Genomic DNA, 16,102 nt, shown 5'->3' with positions numbered 1-16,102 from the left:
AAGTCTGGAGTTCTGATGTCTGAGAGCTAAAAATAGACTTATTTCTAGTGCCTGTGAAAAAGTAAACTATTAAAGATCATGTGTTTTGTGTAACTAACCCATATGTTCATGTTCTAGGTATAATTATAAGAAAATAACTTTAAAAGTATGAATATGAGAAGTAAATGATTAATAATTCATCCAGTTTACAATGAAGCAGACATTTTTTGCAATCTTATCCAATTAACATCTAGCATTTCTTTATTCAGAAACATGTTGTGGCTATAAACTGCACACTGTGTTGTAGTCTCTTGTTTCTTGGCCTCACTTTATAACATATGTACAAGAAACATTCTGTAGAGTCTGAGCCAGCTTCTTACAGGACCAGAAATAACCTTAGTTCTCTAGGCCCAAGTTTAAAACTTATCAACTTTTGGTCAAATGTCTCATTCAAGCTGTAGTATTTGTGTTTCTTTTTGTTTTCGTGTTTGTTGTGTTGGGGATTGAACCCGGCCTTGTGTGTGCTAAGCATGGACTCTGCCACTGAGTACAGCCCCAGCCAGGACATAGGCTTCCTGACAGCAACTTAAGAGTAAGCCTCGCCATTTACAGTGTGCCAGGCAACTCACTGCTGATGAGAGCTAGGCAGTGGATGTAAGCTGCCCACATACTATAAATGAGTACCCTGAGGGGCAGAACAGAGTACTTTGCACTAAGTCTACATGGTTTCTAGGCAGCAGGAATTTGCCAAGCAGGACCCCAGGCTCTCTCTGGGGTCCACTGGGCACTGCTCCCTGAGGTGAACAAGGAGCAGTTAATTCTCATGCGACAGAATCCAGGTTCCAGCAGAGCCATCCAGTGCCGGCCAGGCCTGAGCGTGGAAGCCAGGCACCTCAGTTCCTCACAGTGTGCTTGACACTGCCGCTGCCGTGGACTGCCTTTGGCTCTAGAAGCTTCCTTTAACTCCTTTTATAACTGAGAAAAGAAGGAAGCCCTCTAACTCTTGTACCCACTATACATTTGAAATACCCATCGTTTATACGGTTGAAGCTGAGTTACATAGTTTAGATATGTTGGATTTACTGGAATTTATGTATCACCTGATGACTTTAAGTGAGAACAGAAAAATTAACATTAACTCTGATGGATTAAATGGTGTGCTTTTTACTTCGTCTGCTATTTTAATGGCTTTATCATGTAGTCTTTTTATTATTTATTTGATTTTGGAATGAAATTGCTCTATAGAATAATCTGGCCTTGAGATTCTCCTTCATCCACCTTCCAGGTGCCTGGACTGTGGGCATACGCTGCCATGTCTGACTCCCCAACACTTTCTTAAATCACTCTTTAAACTGGTAACATTTACCTACAGTGGAATGCAAAGATCTTAGCAGTATACTTCAGTGCATTTTTGGAAATATACACATCCACCACAATGAAAACATGCCTTTCCCTCATCCCAACTACCTCCACAGGCAGACACTTTTTATTTCTGTTATATTACCTTGGTTTTACCAGTATTTAAACTTTAAATAACTATGTGACATCTCTGACTTTTCAACAATATTTCCATGACACATCATTTTTAAGTGGTAATGTCTAGTTTTATAAGAATAATAAGGTTTGTTAATTCAACCTCTAATTGCTGGACACTGAGGCTAGTGTGAATGCTACTGTGTTGGTTAGTTTTCAGATATTTGAGGCTTTTAAAAATAAACATGGTTCCAGTTTAACATGAACAGAAAGTTAGATTTCACTCACCTTTTGCCATGTCTGGCTCATCATATTTCCTGTCCTGGTCCATGTTCTGTGTTCACAGATAAAGAAGCAGAGTTTCTGCAAATCATTTAAGTTGAAGTGGTTAGTAATGTTGCTCAGGTCTGTCATTTCCCTGACATCTTGTAGTCTGTTTATGCCACTGATCAGGAGAAGAAAGGCACACACATTTGAGTGTTAGGCTCCCTAGTGGCCCCTTCAAGCCGATAACTTGGCGTTTCGATCTGCTTCATCTGATGTTGTCAGTCTCTCCTTTTCTTACTCTTTCTGTTTGTATAGTGTATGCATTTTTCATTCTATGTTACCTGTGTTATTTATTATAAAAGTGCGACTGCTAGAAGCCCATAAAGCTAGCAATCCTGTCCTTTAGTTAGATTTAATACAACAATGGACGTTGTTGGCATTAGATCTGCCCTGCCCCCTGTTGCCTGTTCCTGTCTTCCTCAGAGCGGTTGCAGAGGTATTTAAGGTTTGAGTGAATACATTTTAACATCTAATTTATACTACTGCTTGCTTTGCTTAATACATCATGCATCGTTTTATCATGCTTCAGTTAAAGTTAATACCACACAGTCTCACATAAACCTAAAAGCCCACAGATGTAATTGATTTCATGCTTTTGTTATTCTTTTAAGAGTGCAGTTATGTGAGCAGAAAACTTATTTTATCCTAAGGTATTTGCTCACTCTTCCCTGTGAAGGACATTTGTGGTTGGTAGATGTGAAGCTGCACATTCAGCCAGCATTGCACTGTCCTCTTGGTTTCCTTCAGGCTGACTGACTTGGGGAATTCACCTTTGGTTTTCACCAGCTTGCTCCTGGCGTATCTGGCAGGCTTTGTTTGCCTGGACTTGCGTTTCGTAGATTGTTGACTCGTCATTAAATGCAGTTTATTTTAGCTGACACTCCACGTGTTGGGAAGCTTGTGCAGGAGCCCCAGGCCGCTTCAGTGATCACCGGCCCCTTTCTTTCTACTCACAGTGGTTATTTCTGTAGCTCTGCCCTCAGGTTCACTGGCCCAACATTTCTGCTCTGTAGAATATTCCATCCAGATACTGCTTTTAGCCCTGTGCTTTTCACATCTTTCTATGTGCACATGTAAATTCTGCTTCTCACTTAAGCTTCCCCTTCAGGCCCTCCTATTTCCCTGTTTTTCTCTATTGCTCATCCCAGACTCCCAAAACATGTATACAAAACTTTTTATTTATTATAAATCTGAGTCACATTGAAGGTGGCTTTTCCTCCCCTCGGCCATGACTCATATTTTTCTGTTTTATTTCTTGTGTGGTGACTTAGTTGTGCAGTGGCCGTTATGGGTGATGCCTCTTCACTTCAGATGTCTTTGAGCTTGTGGGGTTTTGTTTTGCATTGAAGGATGATGAGATTCACTCAGTTCTAGGGGGTAGCATTTTTTCCTCCTATGATACACCCCTCTTCTAGTTTTAATTGAAAGCCCAATGTGTTTACAAAGCCCCACATGTAACTCAGACACCAGACTCTGTTTCCCCTGCATTGGAAGCAGTTGGAAACTCTGTTCAGCTCATTAGCCTTTTAATGTTTCCTGAGGGCTCCCACACATGGGATTTTCTCTCAATTTCCAGTACTGGAAGCAAGGTCTGTGTTCTGATGACGCAAGCTGGTTGATGTTACCTTCTAGCTAAGTTCCTGATGCTCCCACCATCTAATGTTGGATAAGAGCTTTGTAAATGCAAGTCCTTCCCATTTGCTTTTGACTGCTTTTCAGAAGCCAATTTCTGTGCTCTGTTTGGTGTTTATCCTAAGCACACATAGGAGGGTCGTTCTAATACACATTTCCTTGTCATTCTTGAGTAACAGCTCATATTCTTAATAAAATTCACTTCAGATGATTATTATGTTTTTATTATGAGTTCATTAGTCCTGTTTTCTGTCTGTTCTTAGATATGAAGAAAAGGCTAAAAAAGACTTGGAACGATACAATAATCAAATGAAGAAAGCTATTGAACAGGAGCCACAAGTATCATTAAAAGATGGCCGGAAAAAGATAAAGGCCACCAGTGCATGGGGCTTGACACAAAAGCACAAGTTAAAAACCTCATTATCTAATCAGCCGAAACTTGATGAGCTCTTTCAGTCCCAGAATGAAAACAAGAAGAGTGGAAATATTAAAATAACAGAGGTCCCCTTTTCTATGGAAAACTTAAAAATAAATTTTAAGAAACAAAAGAAAGTTGACTTAGAAGAGAAGAATGAGATCTGCCTCATCCACGGTCTCAAGTTCCCCAATGCATGGCTGGTCGCTTCCGGAACAGATGTCATGTTACTAAACCCATACAGAGTGGAGGAAGCCTTGCTATTTAAGAGACTTCTTGAGAATCATAAGCTGCCTGCAGAGCCACTGGAAAATCCAATTATCTTAACAGAGAGGTATGGTGAAGTCAGAGGTTTTTTTTGATGTTTAATGTTAAAAGTTGAAAGTTATTCTCTAGTAGGCATAAGTGGCTCACATCTTGACTCAGTGAGTCCCAAGCTCGTTTCTCCTGTACCTTTGTGGCTTCTCTAGGGTGACTGACAGCTAGAGTGCTGTGGCTGTCGTTGATATTACCCTGCTCTGACATTGTCAGACATACACCAGAGTGGAATTACACAGGGAACGCCTGTAGCAGTCATTACCAGGGTTCTTTGCCCCGTCCTGTTTCTGCCCATAGACAAGTGTGTACATAGACAGGTTTTCCTTTCGTTCATTAAAGTATGTGAGAATAATTCTTACTCTTAGTCCTTTCATATACTCATAAAAATGATTAGTTTCTAACCTAATCACTAATGTTTTTTAATACCTTAATAATAATAGCTTAGAATTGTTATTCATTGTTTCAAAGGGTTTTGTTTTGATTTGATTTATTTGATTTGCTTTTTAGTTTTATAATTTTGAATTTAATTTCTGTATGTAAGTTCTACATATTACATTTGGATGTATTTTTTATTGTGTGATTGATTTACTATGTAGCAGTCACTGGAATATTCTTTTATCTCTTTACTTTCTGATTGGCAGTGAGGTTTATGGTTTGGGATATTTTTAAGATTTATTGTATTTTTGTTTTGTGTGTGTGTGTGTGTGTGTGTGTGTGTGTGTGTGTGTGTGTAACTCACATATGATTAGGTGCTTTCAGATGCCAGAAGAGGGCATCAGACCCCTGAAACTGCAGTTACAGGCCATTGTGAGCAACCAGCTTTGAGTGTTAGAAACTGAACTCCAATCTTTTCTGGAAGAACAACCAGTGCTCTTAACCACTGAGCCATCTCTCCAGCACTTGATATGGTGCTTGCCTCTCTCCTCCCCTGTCTTTAGCTGGAAGTTAACTTCAGGAAGATGGGGAGATTTAGGTTCTGCTCTCCAGTAGGTAGGGCTGGCTCCCAGTAGGAAGGTATGCTTCAAACCTCCACACGGTTCACTAGCTTTGGATGAAGGTAATCCTCCCTCTGAAAACTTCCCAACTTCCTCTCTATCTCATATCTAATAATCAGCTGATAATTGTTGCCTGAACTAGTTATATTTTTCATTGTAAATGGGTGCTTCTTTTATCTATCTTTTATGAGTACCTTGCTTTATGTACAAATGAGTAATAACCAACCTGTAAACTGTTCGTTTTGTTTTGTTTTGTTTTTTTACGCTTAGTTTCTAGTCTGACACAGACTGATGTACTAGGACAAAGTAGCTAAAACTCGGCAGTTTAAAGGCTGGTAAGAATGTTCTCGATAGGGTACATCAATAACTAGATAACTTCAGAAGGACCAGGAATAAAGAGAGCGGTGTCAGTGTGTGGGTATGTTGAGGACATAGCCATCTAATGAAAAAGAACAGGGTGCGAACACAGGAGAACATTGTCCAGCCTGCATTTTCAGTAAGGCAGCAGGGACCACGTGACGGAAACCTAGGACTGTCCACAGCGTTTCTAGAGACCGACTCAGGAAGCTTACCAAAGGAGGCACTGGATCCAGTTGCTCATAACTTGACAGCAGTTTCTCCCTGTTTCCTCATGAACAGCCAGGACACATCTTAATTGCTTTTCTCAATGGTATTTCTAGATTTCCATTGACTTTTCAAGAAATCTTGTCCCTGTCTAGAATACAGCTTCTTAAACATGTTTCTCCTCTGAGTGACGTCTGTTGTTTAGGGAGATGCATTAAAAGCTGTCGTTTTTGTGCCCATGCTCAAAGGGAAGCAAACCTTTCTTGACTGAGTGTCGATGCTGAGAAAAGTGTGGTTCCAAAGGTCCCCTTCACAGCTAATGCTGCTCTGCTAACGGAGTCCTGAGCTGAGCACCTCACTGCAGTGAGTGGGTAGTTACGGACTGGGTGCAGTGCAGTGAGTGGGTAGTTATGGACTGGGTTCACTGCAGTGAGTGGGTAGTTACGGACTGGGTTCACTGCAGTGAGTGGGTAGTTACGGACTGGGTTCACTGCAGTGAGTGGGTAGTTACGGACTGGGTGCAGTGCAGTGAGTGGGTAGTTACGGACTGGGTTCACTGCAGTGAGTGGGTAGTTACAGATTGGGTTCACTGCAGTGAGTGGGTAGTTATGGACTGGGTTCACTGCAGTGAGTGGGTAGTTATGGACTGGGTTCGCTGCAGTGAGTGGGTAGTTACGGACTGGGTGCAGTGCAGTGAGTGGGTAGTTATGGACTGGGTTCACTGCAGTGAGTGGGTAGTTACGGACTGGGTGCAGTGCAGTGAGTGGGTAGTTACGGACTGGGTTCACTGCAGTGAGTGGGTAGTTACGGACTGGGTTCACTGCAGTGAGTGGGTAGTTACGGACTGGGTTCAGTGCTCTCAGCAGAATTCTAACTCCAGCTGTGTAGCTTGCACCTGAAGGGCGTGATTGACCTGTGTACATAACACAAGGAACAGAGGCTCCTGTCTGCTGAGCCCTGACTGGATGAGGGAAACTGCTGTGGTCGTACAGGGCTGGTCGGTCACCTCACAGATGAGGTGACAAACAGAACAGCTCTTAGGTGTGTCAGTCAGTCAGGAAGCCACGCACCCAGGATTCTTTTTTTTTTTTTTTTCATTTTATACCAACCACAGTTGCCCCTCCCTCCCCTTCTCCCGCTCCTCCCCCATCTTCCTCTCCCCACCCCATCTACCCCTCAGGGTGGGTAAGGCCTCCCTCAGAGAGTCAACAAAGTCTGGTATACAAAGTTGAGGCAGGACCAAGACCCTCCCCACTGCATCAAGGCTGAGCAAGGTATCCCACCCTAGGAAGTGGGCTCCAAAAAGCCAGCTCATGTACCAGGCCCAGTCCCACTGCTAGGGGCCCCACAAACAGATCAAGCTCTCACCCACATTCAGAGGGCCTAGTTTGGTTGCATGCAGGTTCCCCCGCTGCCATTCCGGAGTCCCTTAGCTCCCACTAGCTCGGGTCAGCTGTCTCTGTGGTTTACCCCATCATGATCTTGACACCCCTTGCTCATATAATCCCTCCTCCCTCTCTTCAACTGAACTCCAGGAGCTCAGCCTGGTGCTTGGCTGTGGATCTCTGTATCTATTTCCATCAGTTACTGGAGAAGGGCTCTATGATGACAGTATATTCACCAATCTGATTACCAAGGTAGGCCAGTTCAGGCACCCTCTCTACTATTGCTAGGAGTCTTAGCTGGGGTCATCCTTGTAGATTCCTGAGAATTTCCCTAGCACCAGGTTTCTCCCTAACCCCATAATGGTTCCCTCTATCAAGATATCTCTTCCATTGCTTTCCTTCTCTGTCACTTCTCCAACTCGATCCCTTGTGTTCCCATCTCCCATCCCCTACTCTACATCCCCCACTCCCAGTTTACACAGCCATTGGGGAAATGCAAATCAAAACGACCCTGCAATACCATCTTATGGCTAAGATCAAAAATGCTAATGACAGCCTATGTTGGAGAGGATGTGGAGTGAGGGGAATTCTCCTCCACTGTTGGTGGGAGTGCAAACTTGTACAGCTACTCTGGAAATCAGTATGATAGTTTCTCAGAAAAATTGGGAATCGATCTACCTCAAGACCCAGCAATACCACTCTTGGGCATATACCCAAAAGATGCTTGATCATACCACAAGGACACCTGCTCATAGCAGCATTTTTCATAATATCCAGAACCTGGAAACAACCTAGCTGTTCCTCAACCGAAGAATGAATAAAGAAAATGTGGTACATTTATACAATGGAGTATTACTCAGCGGTTAAAAAACAAAAACAAAAACAAACAAACAAAAAAAAAAACAGTGATATCGTAAAATTTTTAGGCAAATGGATGGAACTAGAAAAAAGCCATCCTGAGTGAGGTAACCCAGACCCAGAAAGACAAACATTGTCATAAGTGAATGTTAGACACAAAGCAAAGAATAACCAGGCTACAATCCACAACCCCAGAGAAGCTAGGTAAAAAGGAGGACCCTAAGAGGGACACACATGGATCGCCCCAGGAAGGAGAAGTAGCTAAGATCTAATATAGACTGCTGACCCATGGAGTCTGCACTCCATCCTTACCACAAGCTTTCAGATGGATTTCAGAGTTGGTGAGACAAGCTAGAAATACAGCCTAAGCATTCTGAGTGATTGAGAGACTTCATTTGTTTTCCAAGGGGAATGTATTTGTAACAGCATACTGCACCATCACCTGGCGTTTTGTTGTGTACCTAAAGTAGATCTCTCTGCTGTGGTAGGCCTCTTTTGTAGGGACTCTTCTGACTAAGTAGATCTCTCTGCTGTGGTAGGCCTCTTTTGTAGGGACTCTTCTGACTAAGTAGATCTCTCTCCTGAGGTAGGCCTCTTTTGTAGGGACTCTTCTGACTAAGTAGATCTCTCTCCTGAGGTAGGCCTCTTTTGTAGGGACTCTTCTGACTAAGTAGATCTCTCTCCTGAGGTAGGCCTCTTTTGTAGGGACTCTGCTGAAGCACCTTTGTCAAGCACGCTGTGCTTACTCAAAGAATCTCTCCCAGGTTTGATATAAAAATTTATCAGTGTTTGGAAGAAAAAAATCTATTTAACCTTCTTGCTGTTGCAGAAGCCTCGAGTAGCATTTGATTTTTAAGTGTAACTACTTGAGTAGCTGTTGACTCAGGGTGTACTTTTCATTTGTGATAGCTACTTTAAAGGTATTTATTGTGGGTCAAGTTTTGATTTGTATTATATTTAGAGAACTACTGTTTTCATTTCTCATTGAATTTGTAACATTTTGGAAGAGACAAATTGTCCTTTATATCTGCCCTTCCTCCTTTCTGGGCCTGCTCTACAGTGGGCCTCGTACACAATGCTAACAGAAGGCAGAGTGCTTTCTCACAGAGCCTGGCACTTCCAGGAATAGTAACACTTTTCCAAACACCCTTGGATTAGCTCCTATAAACCCTCTTATTTCAATCTGAATATTTAACATAAAGAACCATAATCTCTTTCTTTTTCAGTCTTTTTAATGGGTCTCATTATTTAGAGGTGTTACGTAAGATGTCAACAGCTGAGCAGAGATGCAGTGGACCAACTTACCTGAGTGACCCTCGTCTTACAGCAAATGGCTTCAGGATCAGACTGATACCAGGTACAGTAATGTGGCTTACTGTCTCTGACCTGGAGACCTTTTTCCAAGAGCTGCATTTGGCTTTCAGAGTTCTCAGGTGTATTTTCATTTCACTGAAAGTTGCCAGGTGTGCAGAGTGGACTTCCTTCGGAGGGCACTGAGGTGACCACTGCACTTTCTGTTGTCTTCTGACATGGCAGCCCAGTTGCCCTCTTGTGTTACTCAGCTCTGTGACAAAACACGTGTGTGGGATAATGGGATGTCTAACGACAGTGGCCACCTCTTGCTGTTTAGAAGTATTTACTGGTTTTGCCAAGTGGCGTGGAGCATCAGCTGTCTCCCATGAGTGTCTGGGTCCCATGGCTTTGCCAGATAGATTGAGAAGAGGGCATCTGCCTCGGGGATGCTTTGCTGGCCTCTCTGTCTTTTTGTAGTTTCCATGCTGCCCTAGCCCTGGGTTAGCCCGTCTGTTACTTCCCCTTTTTCCCCTGTCCAGTGCCACAGCCACCATGCAGGGAGACTCCAGTGCCTAAATTGTCACACCCAAAGTGTAGGAAAGGTTTTTTTAAAGGAATGCTTTCACAGAGGCACAGAAGACAGGAAGTGGGGGCCAGAGAGGTGTCTCACAGTTAAGAGCACTGGCTGCTTTTCCAGAGCACCCACGGAGCCGCTCACAGCCATCTGTGGCTGCAGTTCCAGGGGATCCGACAACCCTGTCCTCTTCATGTTTCACATGGTGCACAGACATACATGCAGACAAAACATACATGTAAAATAATAGCAATAAATTTTAGAAAGAAAATAAATAACAACAATGTACAGAAGTACAGAGCTGGATATCTGGAAAAAAGAATATTTCAATGTTCCAAACTTCAAATTTTGCTTGATTTTCAGTTGGAAGGTAAAGACACCTCCTGGGAATGCCTTGCCTCCATGGATCCAGCTGCTTATACCTGAGATGGAGATTGCATGTCCAGATCACACATTTCTCGGTTTCTTCATTAGTAACAACTGATAACTTTTGAGGGTACCCTTCAAAGAATTCACATGTCAGCCCATTTTCTCCCGTAGCACTCTCCAGAGTAGCTTCTGTCTCCGTCTTCAGTTTACAGATGAAAAGAACTGAAGCATGGAAGAGTAAAGTTTGCCCTAGAGGATAGTCAGTGTGAGATCCAGGACCGGAACCCACACAGCGCGCCTCGAGAGTCCAGCCCTTAACAGATTTGTTTCATAGTCCTCCACTGAAGTCAGTGTATTAACGTCACAAAATGTGTGTGAACCCTGAGGTAACAGGAGTCCGTGGCAAGGCTGGGCATGATGACATGTGCCTGTTACCATCCCTTGAGAGGATGAGGCAGGAAGAGTGCTACACATTTGGGACTGGCCTCATGTATATAGTGAGTTTAAAGCAGTCTTGGGTTACATAGACCTGTCCCCAAACACAAGCACAAATAAAAAGTAAGCCTAGTACTCTGCAGTAGCATGGCTACAAGTTCAAATCCTTTTCCAGTCTCCAGCCTCCCGTTCAGACCTGAACTGGGCTTTTCCTCAAGGCCTCTGGTATCTTTTAATTGGAAATTTTGAAGTGTGAAGAATGGTGTGTGTGTGTGTGTGTGTGTGTGTGAGAGAGAGAGAGAGAGAGAGAGAGAGAGAGAGAGAGAGAGAGAGAGATAGAGAGAGAGAGAGAGAGAGAGAGAGAGAGAGAGAGAGGAGATTTTTTTCTTTGTCCATGTCTCTAGCTGGTGTCGCTGGAAGGTGCCTTTTCTTCACATTTGTATAAATAGCTAAGAAGGGTGGACTAGAGTCTGCTGCGTCCTCCTCCCCTTCCTTGGTGATTTCGGGTCCCTCTCGAGGACCTTGTGCTCTCAGACTCACTCCGTCTCCCTTTATTGAACTCTGTAGCTCATCTTTTAGTGCTTGATGATACAGTATCTCATCTGTCCTCAGTTATTTCCTGGAAAGAACATTAGCGTTCCTACTGCTCCGTCTGCCACTGTTGCATCCTCCATTTGGACTTGAAACTAGGCCGTCACTGAGGACAGGTTAGAGAGTGCATCGTTCAAGTCCCTAGATCTGCAACCCTGCAAGTTCTGCCACACTCCTGTTGTTAGTAGTTCGCCATTAATCCACAATTCTGGGTAACATGATATTGAGTTCAATATTAAGGATCCTGTCACTCAAACAGGATGAGTACCTTCTGTTCTCTAATGTGATGCTTTAGAATATACACTGTTGCAATGTTTTACCCAGTTACACATCCGGTCATGTGGCTTTTCATTTTAATGACTAAGTTACCTAAAACAGCTTAATAAATAACACCAATTTCTGGAACTTTCTTAGTTGAATCTTTGAATAATCACTAGCATTTTTATTTCCCAAAATTCTATAGTAACAGATAGAGTGCCTGTTTTTATTCTTGGTAAGTTAAAATAATTGAGGTCTTTAAAGTAGATCTAAGGTCATTGGGCTAGACTTGAAGTACAGGCAGCAGTTGATAAAACACTTAAACCACCATGATTTTAATAAATGTCATGGGACTTCATTCTCTCTCCAAAGTAAGCAATGTTCTAAGCAATTCAAAGAACAGACCAGTAGGAACTGAGATTAAATTAAATTATATAAAGCACACGTGGTGTCACTGACCACCTATGACTTAATTGAAGTCTTCTGGGAAATTATTATTTGTTTTCCATGAAGGAACAAAACTGTCCTCATTAAATGTTCTAACAGTGATTTTTGTTTCCAATGGATATGTTCTGGAATAGAATTTTAGCTAACTTAACTATGCCCCTGTGTGTTTTTGTTTTTCTCTCTCAGGAGTTTCCAGCACTGAAAACTACTTGGAAATTGAAGGCATGGCTAAGTGTCTGCCCTTCTATGGTGTGATGGATTTAAAGGAAATTCTTAATGCCATCATCGACAGAAATGCGAAGGAGCTCTCTGAGTGCAGACCTCGGAAGGTGACGAGTTACCTGGAGGTGTGCCTCGTTGGTCACGTGGGTGGCCTGAGTTTTACAGCTCTTGATCAAATCTTTCTGTTTTCTTTTGACATAGGGTCCCCCTCTGTGGACCAGATTGGCCTTGAGTTCTCAGAGATCCGCTGCCTCTGCCTCCTTCTTTAACCCTCAGCTAGGGTTAAAGGGCTGTGTTACCCATTTAGCCCAGTAGTAAATGGTTAAAAGAGCAGGCTCTAAAACGTTTGTTTTCACAAATTGCTATTTTTAAAATTTTAATAAAAATATTTCACAGCATAGAACTGTGATAAATGCTGTGAGAGATCCTTATAATGCAGTTTTTAGGCACTTTTATTTATGAAACATTCTGTAGGGTTGTCTTCTATTAATTTCATACGTAATCTCAGAATGGTTTCAAAATTGTTCAATTTTTATCTCATATTATTTGTCTAAAACATTGTATTAAGATTCTAATTCCCGCCGGGCGGTGGTGGCGCACGCCTTTAATCCCAGCACTCGGGAGGCAGAGGCAGGCGGATCTCTGTGAGTTTGAGGCCAGCCAGGGCTACCAAGTGAGTTCCAGGAAAAGCGCAAAGCTACACAAGAGAAACCCTGTCTCGAAAAACCAAAAAAAAAAAAAAAAAAAAAAAAAGATTCTAATTCCCGAGCTCTTCAAAAGGAAGAGAAATATCTAAATTATTGTAAAAAATGGAACTAAATTGTTGAATAAATGGAAGTTTTACTTTGATAACACTTTATCGCATCTACCAAAATGAGAATTGCAATATTCAGTTTTAAAAAAAAAAGAGTGTTTAGGGCAAGTGGGGTCTGGGGACGGGCCCGTCCCCCAGCACTCAAAAGGCCCCTGAGGCAGGAAGAGCTCAGGTTTGCAGCCAACCAGGACCAGGACCTTGTCTCAGAAATAAAACTTATTTTATTTTATTTTATTTATTTACTGAGCCCATCCCAGTGTCGATGAAGGACCAGACTTTTGTCCCTCGTTAAAGTCAGCTGGTGTTATTTTCAAAACAAACCTGGGCTTCGTTTTCATCCTCTTTCTTGTCTGTGGTGTTCAGACACAGGGCATGCCCGTCCCCGTGACTCTGGAGAGTACACTCAGACCAACTCTGCTGACCCCTTGGGAGCTTTGTCTTGTGGAAATTCCCAGCCTGTTGCCAGGGCAGTTCAGCACTGATGGTTTCAGGGACCTCCAAAAAAGTCTTTTTCTTAAGAGGAAAAAAAAACATGTGGACAAGAAATAAGGTTTCAGAAATAATGGAGAAAAAAGCAGTTGAGACTAGGCTTAGATGGTTCTGCTGATCTGAACCACATTGGAGTAACTAGGTATGATTGTTATGGGGAATGGTCTTTCAAAAAAGAAGTTGACCAGGCACACACCTTTAATCCCAGAATCTGGGAGACAAAGGCAGGGGGATCTCTGAGTTAGAAGCCAGTCTGGTCTGTAGACTGAGTTCTGTGACAGCCAGGGCTACACAGAGAAACCCTGTTTGGAAAAACCAAAAGAGGTTGGTAAATATTCCAGTGTGATGGAGAAACACCAGAAAGGAGATGTGTAATGGTCTCTGTATCAAGAGCCGAAGAAAAGAGTGAAAAAATAATTTTTCCCTTTTTGGTGTGTGTGTGTTTTTTTTTGTTTTTTTTTTTTTTTTGTATGTGCGTGTGTGTTTGTTTTGAGACCTCACTATAGCCCAGACTGGTCTCAAACTCATACCCGTCTTCCTGTCTCAACCTCCCAAGTACTTGGGATTACAAGTGTACACTGTCAAGGCTAGCTAAAAGGAAACAGTTTTAGGTAAATGAGAAGGTATATGAGACACTCCCTCCTGCGAGTGAAGGATGAGGAAACATTAGTGTAACAGATCTGAAACCAAGAGAACAGGTACAGTAAAAGAAAGGACCATCCCGGGAGGAACAGGACAACCTCCAGGTGTCACTGAGGACTCTTAAGACCTGACATTTGTATTGGGTCAGACCACAACCGTTAGTGGCGTGACTCCAGTATTGTTTGGTAGAATTTACCCTGCACTAAGAATTAGAAAGTTGGATATGGTGAAAGACTAAGGTTCAGTGAGAGAAACCTGACCACACTGTATTCCAGAAACTCGCTAAGTCAGCCCCAGTGCTGGATTCTGAGGAGTTCATTCACAGCTCGACCTCAGGAGGGAAAGATGTTCCAGGGAGGCTTGTGAGAGTAAGGAGAGGTTAAAGGTCAAAGGGGAGGCAAGACAGATTCTGTTGGAATACAGAGGTGGAATGGTCGGAAGGGTGATGGACCTGTGACTAAGGAGAATAATGTTAAAATGCAACAACTCTGGAGAGCAAATTTTTTTTTAAAACTAAAAGAAGCTAGTTTTGTTTATACTTCTTTTCCCCTGAGCCCTTCTTCCTCTATTGGAAATGAGTATTTCTATACCAAACCTGAGGACCTTCCCTTTGATTGTGCAGGCCTCGTAGCCAGTCCGCCAACCACCTGAAAGGCAGACTTCCATGGCAGCTCTGTCACCGAAGCCACAGCGCTCACCAGCATCACAGTGGCCGTCAACCCCACTTCCCACTGCAGCCAGGCTGCTCCATGACGTGTGAGACACTTGGCAGACTTTCCCTAATTTCTAGTTCCTTCTCCGTGTATCCAGAAAAACTCTAGTCCTCCTGTCCTGGAGGGTGGTGGCCTGTCCCCTTCTCTCTGGGCCACACCCATACAGAACGTTCCTTTCTCTGAAATGCTTTACTTTGCTCATGACATTTGCATGTTAATTGAAAAGCCTAAATGTCATCTCTGATAAGCTTACACAGTCACTGCTACTGCCCAGTTCATTGTGTGTATGGTATTTACTCACAATTTTTTTGTCTCCTCAGTTTTCTGTTTCTCTGCTTTGAAATGTAGATTTCACAAGAAGATCTTGTGTTCCATTGCCCACTACTTTATCTCCAGAATCTGAAGCATTGTTGGTGCTCAGTAAATATTTTTTGAGTCAATAAAATTCAGTTTTTATCTTCCAGAATAATGTGTTTTTACTTCAGGGTCTATCAAGATGAAATATGCCACTTTTCTTTTCACAGGGAGAAGCAGTCCGTCTGTCAAGACAGCTACCCATGTACTTACCAAGAGAGGACATCCAAGACCTTATCTATACAATGAAGCGCCAGTTTGGAGATGAGATTAAAGGATGTGTTCATGGCCGCCCATTTTTTCACCATTTAACCCATCTTCCCGAAACTTCATGATTAAGCTTATGACAATTAGTTACTGTTGACATTGGCTTTTAAACCATTTTTGTATTATCATGTATCAAAATAATTGTTTTATAAATAAGGATTTACTAGCTTATTTGTATAGTGTTTTGAAGTTGTAATATATATAAATAAATAAAATTCAGTATTGATTTTGTTCTCATATCCAGCCTTGAAACCAACTGTAAGCTGTAGGCTCCACAGGAGAGAACAGGTGTGCGCTTGGGCGCCTGACTTCCGAGGTTAACTGTTTAGAGAGAATTTACCCATCACGGCTCAGCTGGCACATCACAAAGGAGTTTTCGGCCCAGTTTTAAAGTAGGGTGGAGAGGTAGGGAATGAGAACATGACACAATAAGGTATTGCTGCCTCTCCAATTTGAGAATACTTTAGCTTTAGGTTCAGATTTTGTCAGAGAGTATGCACAGGAAGATCAACATTTTTAACAGAAAAATTAGGTACAATCTTTTTTTTTTCTTCCTCACATGTATTCCTTCACAAACCAGGTCAGTGTTCCAGTACTTTACCAAAAATTGGAACACAATTTGTTTAATGAGTGCATTTGGTGTCTAAAGTAAGATATGTTGTAGTGGGTATGGTGTCTCCACACACCA

At 42.5% G+C, this 16,102-nt stretch overlaps 1 protein-coding gene across 7 annotated transcripts in view; it reads left to right on the top strand.

The window, feature by feature from the left end:
* The window catches only part of Pms1 (PMS1 homolog 1, mismatch repair system component), an 86,976-nt gene extending 71,323 nt beyond the window's left edge, over window positions 1–15,653 (top strand). For all 7 annotated transcript variants that reach the window (XM_028886861.1, XM_028886870.2, XM_028886878.2 and 4 more), the window contains 4 exons: window positions 3,675–4,160; window positions 9,173–9,303; window positions 12,100–12,260; window positions 15,318–15,653. In XM_028886861.1, the coding sequence (XP_028742694.1) occupies window positions 3,675–4,160; window positions 9,173–9,303; window positions 12,100–12,260; window positions 15,318–15,482 (943 nt within the window). In that variant the 3' untranslated portion in view covers window positions 15,483–15,653. The remainder of the gene's footprint in view (window positions 1–3,674; window positions 4,161–9,172; window positions 9,304–12,099; window positions 12,261–15,317) is intronic.
* The last annotated feature ends 449 nt before the right edge of the window (window positions 15,654–16,102 follow it).

This window comes from Peromyscus leucopus, chromosome 13 (assembly GCF_004664715.2).
Source record: "Peromyscus leucopus breed LL Stock chromosome 13, UCI_PerLeu_2.1, whole genome shotgun sequence".
NCBI classification, from domain to species: Eukaryota; Metazoa; Chordata; class Mammalia; order Rodentia; family Cricetidae; genus Peromyscus; species Peromyscus leucopus.
Note: the sequence above shows the minus strand (reverse complement) of the source record. Positions and strands in the feature narration are given on the sequence as shown.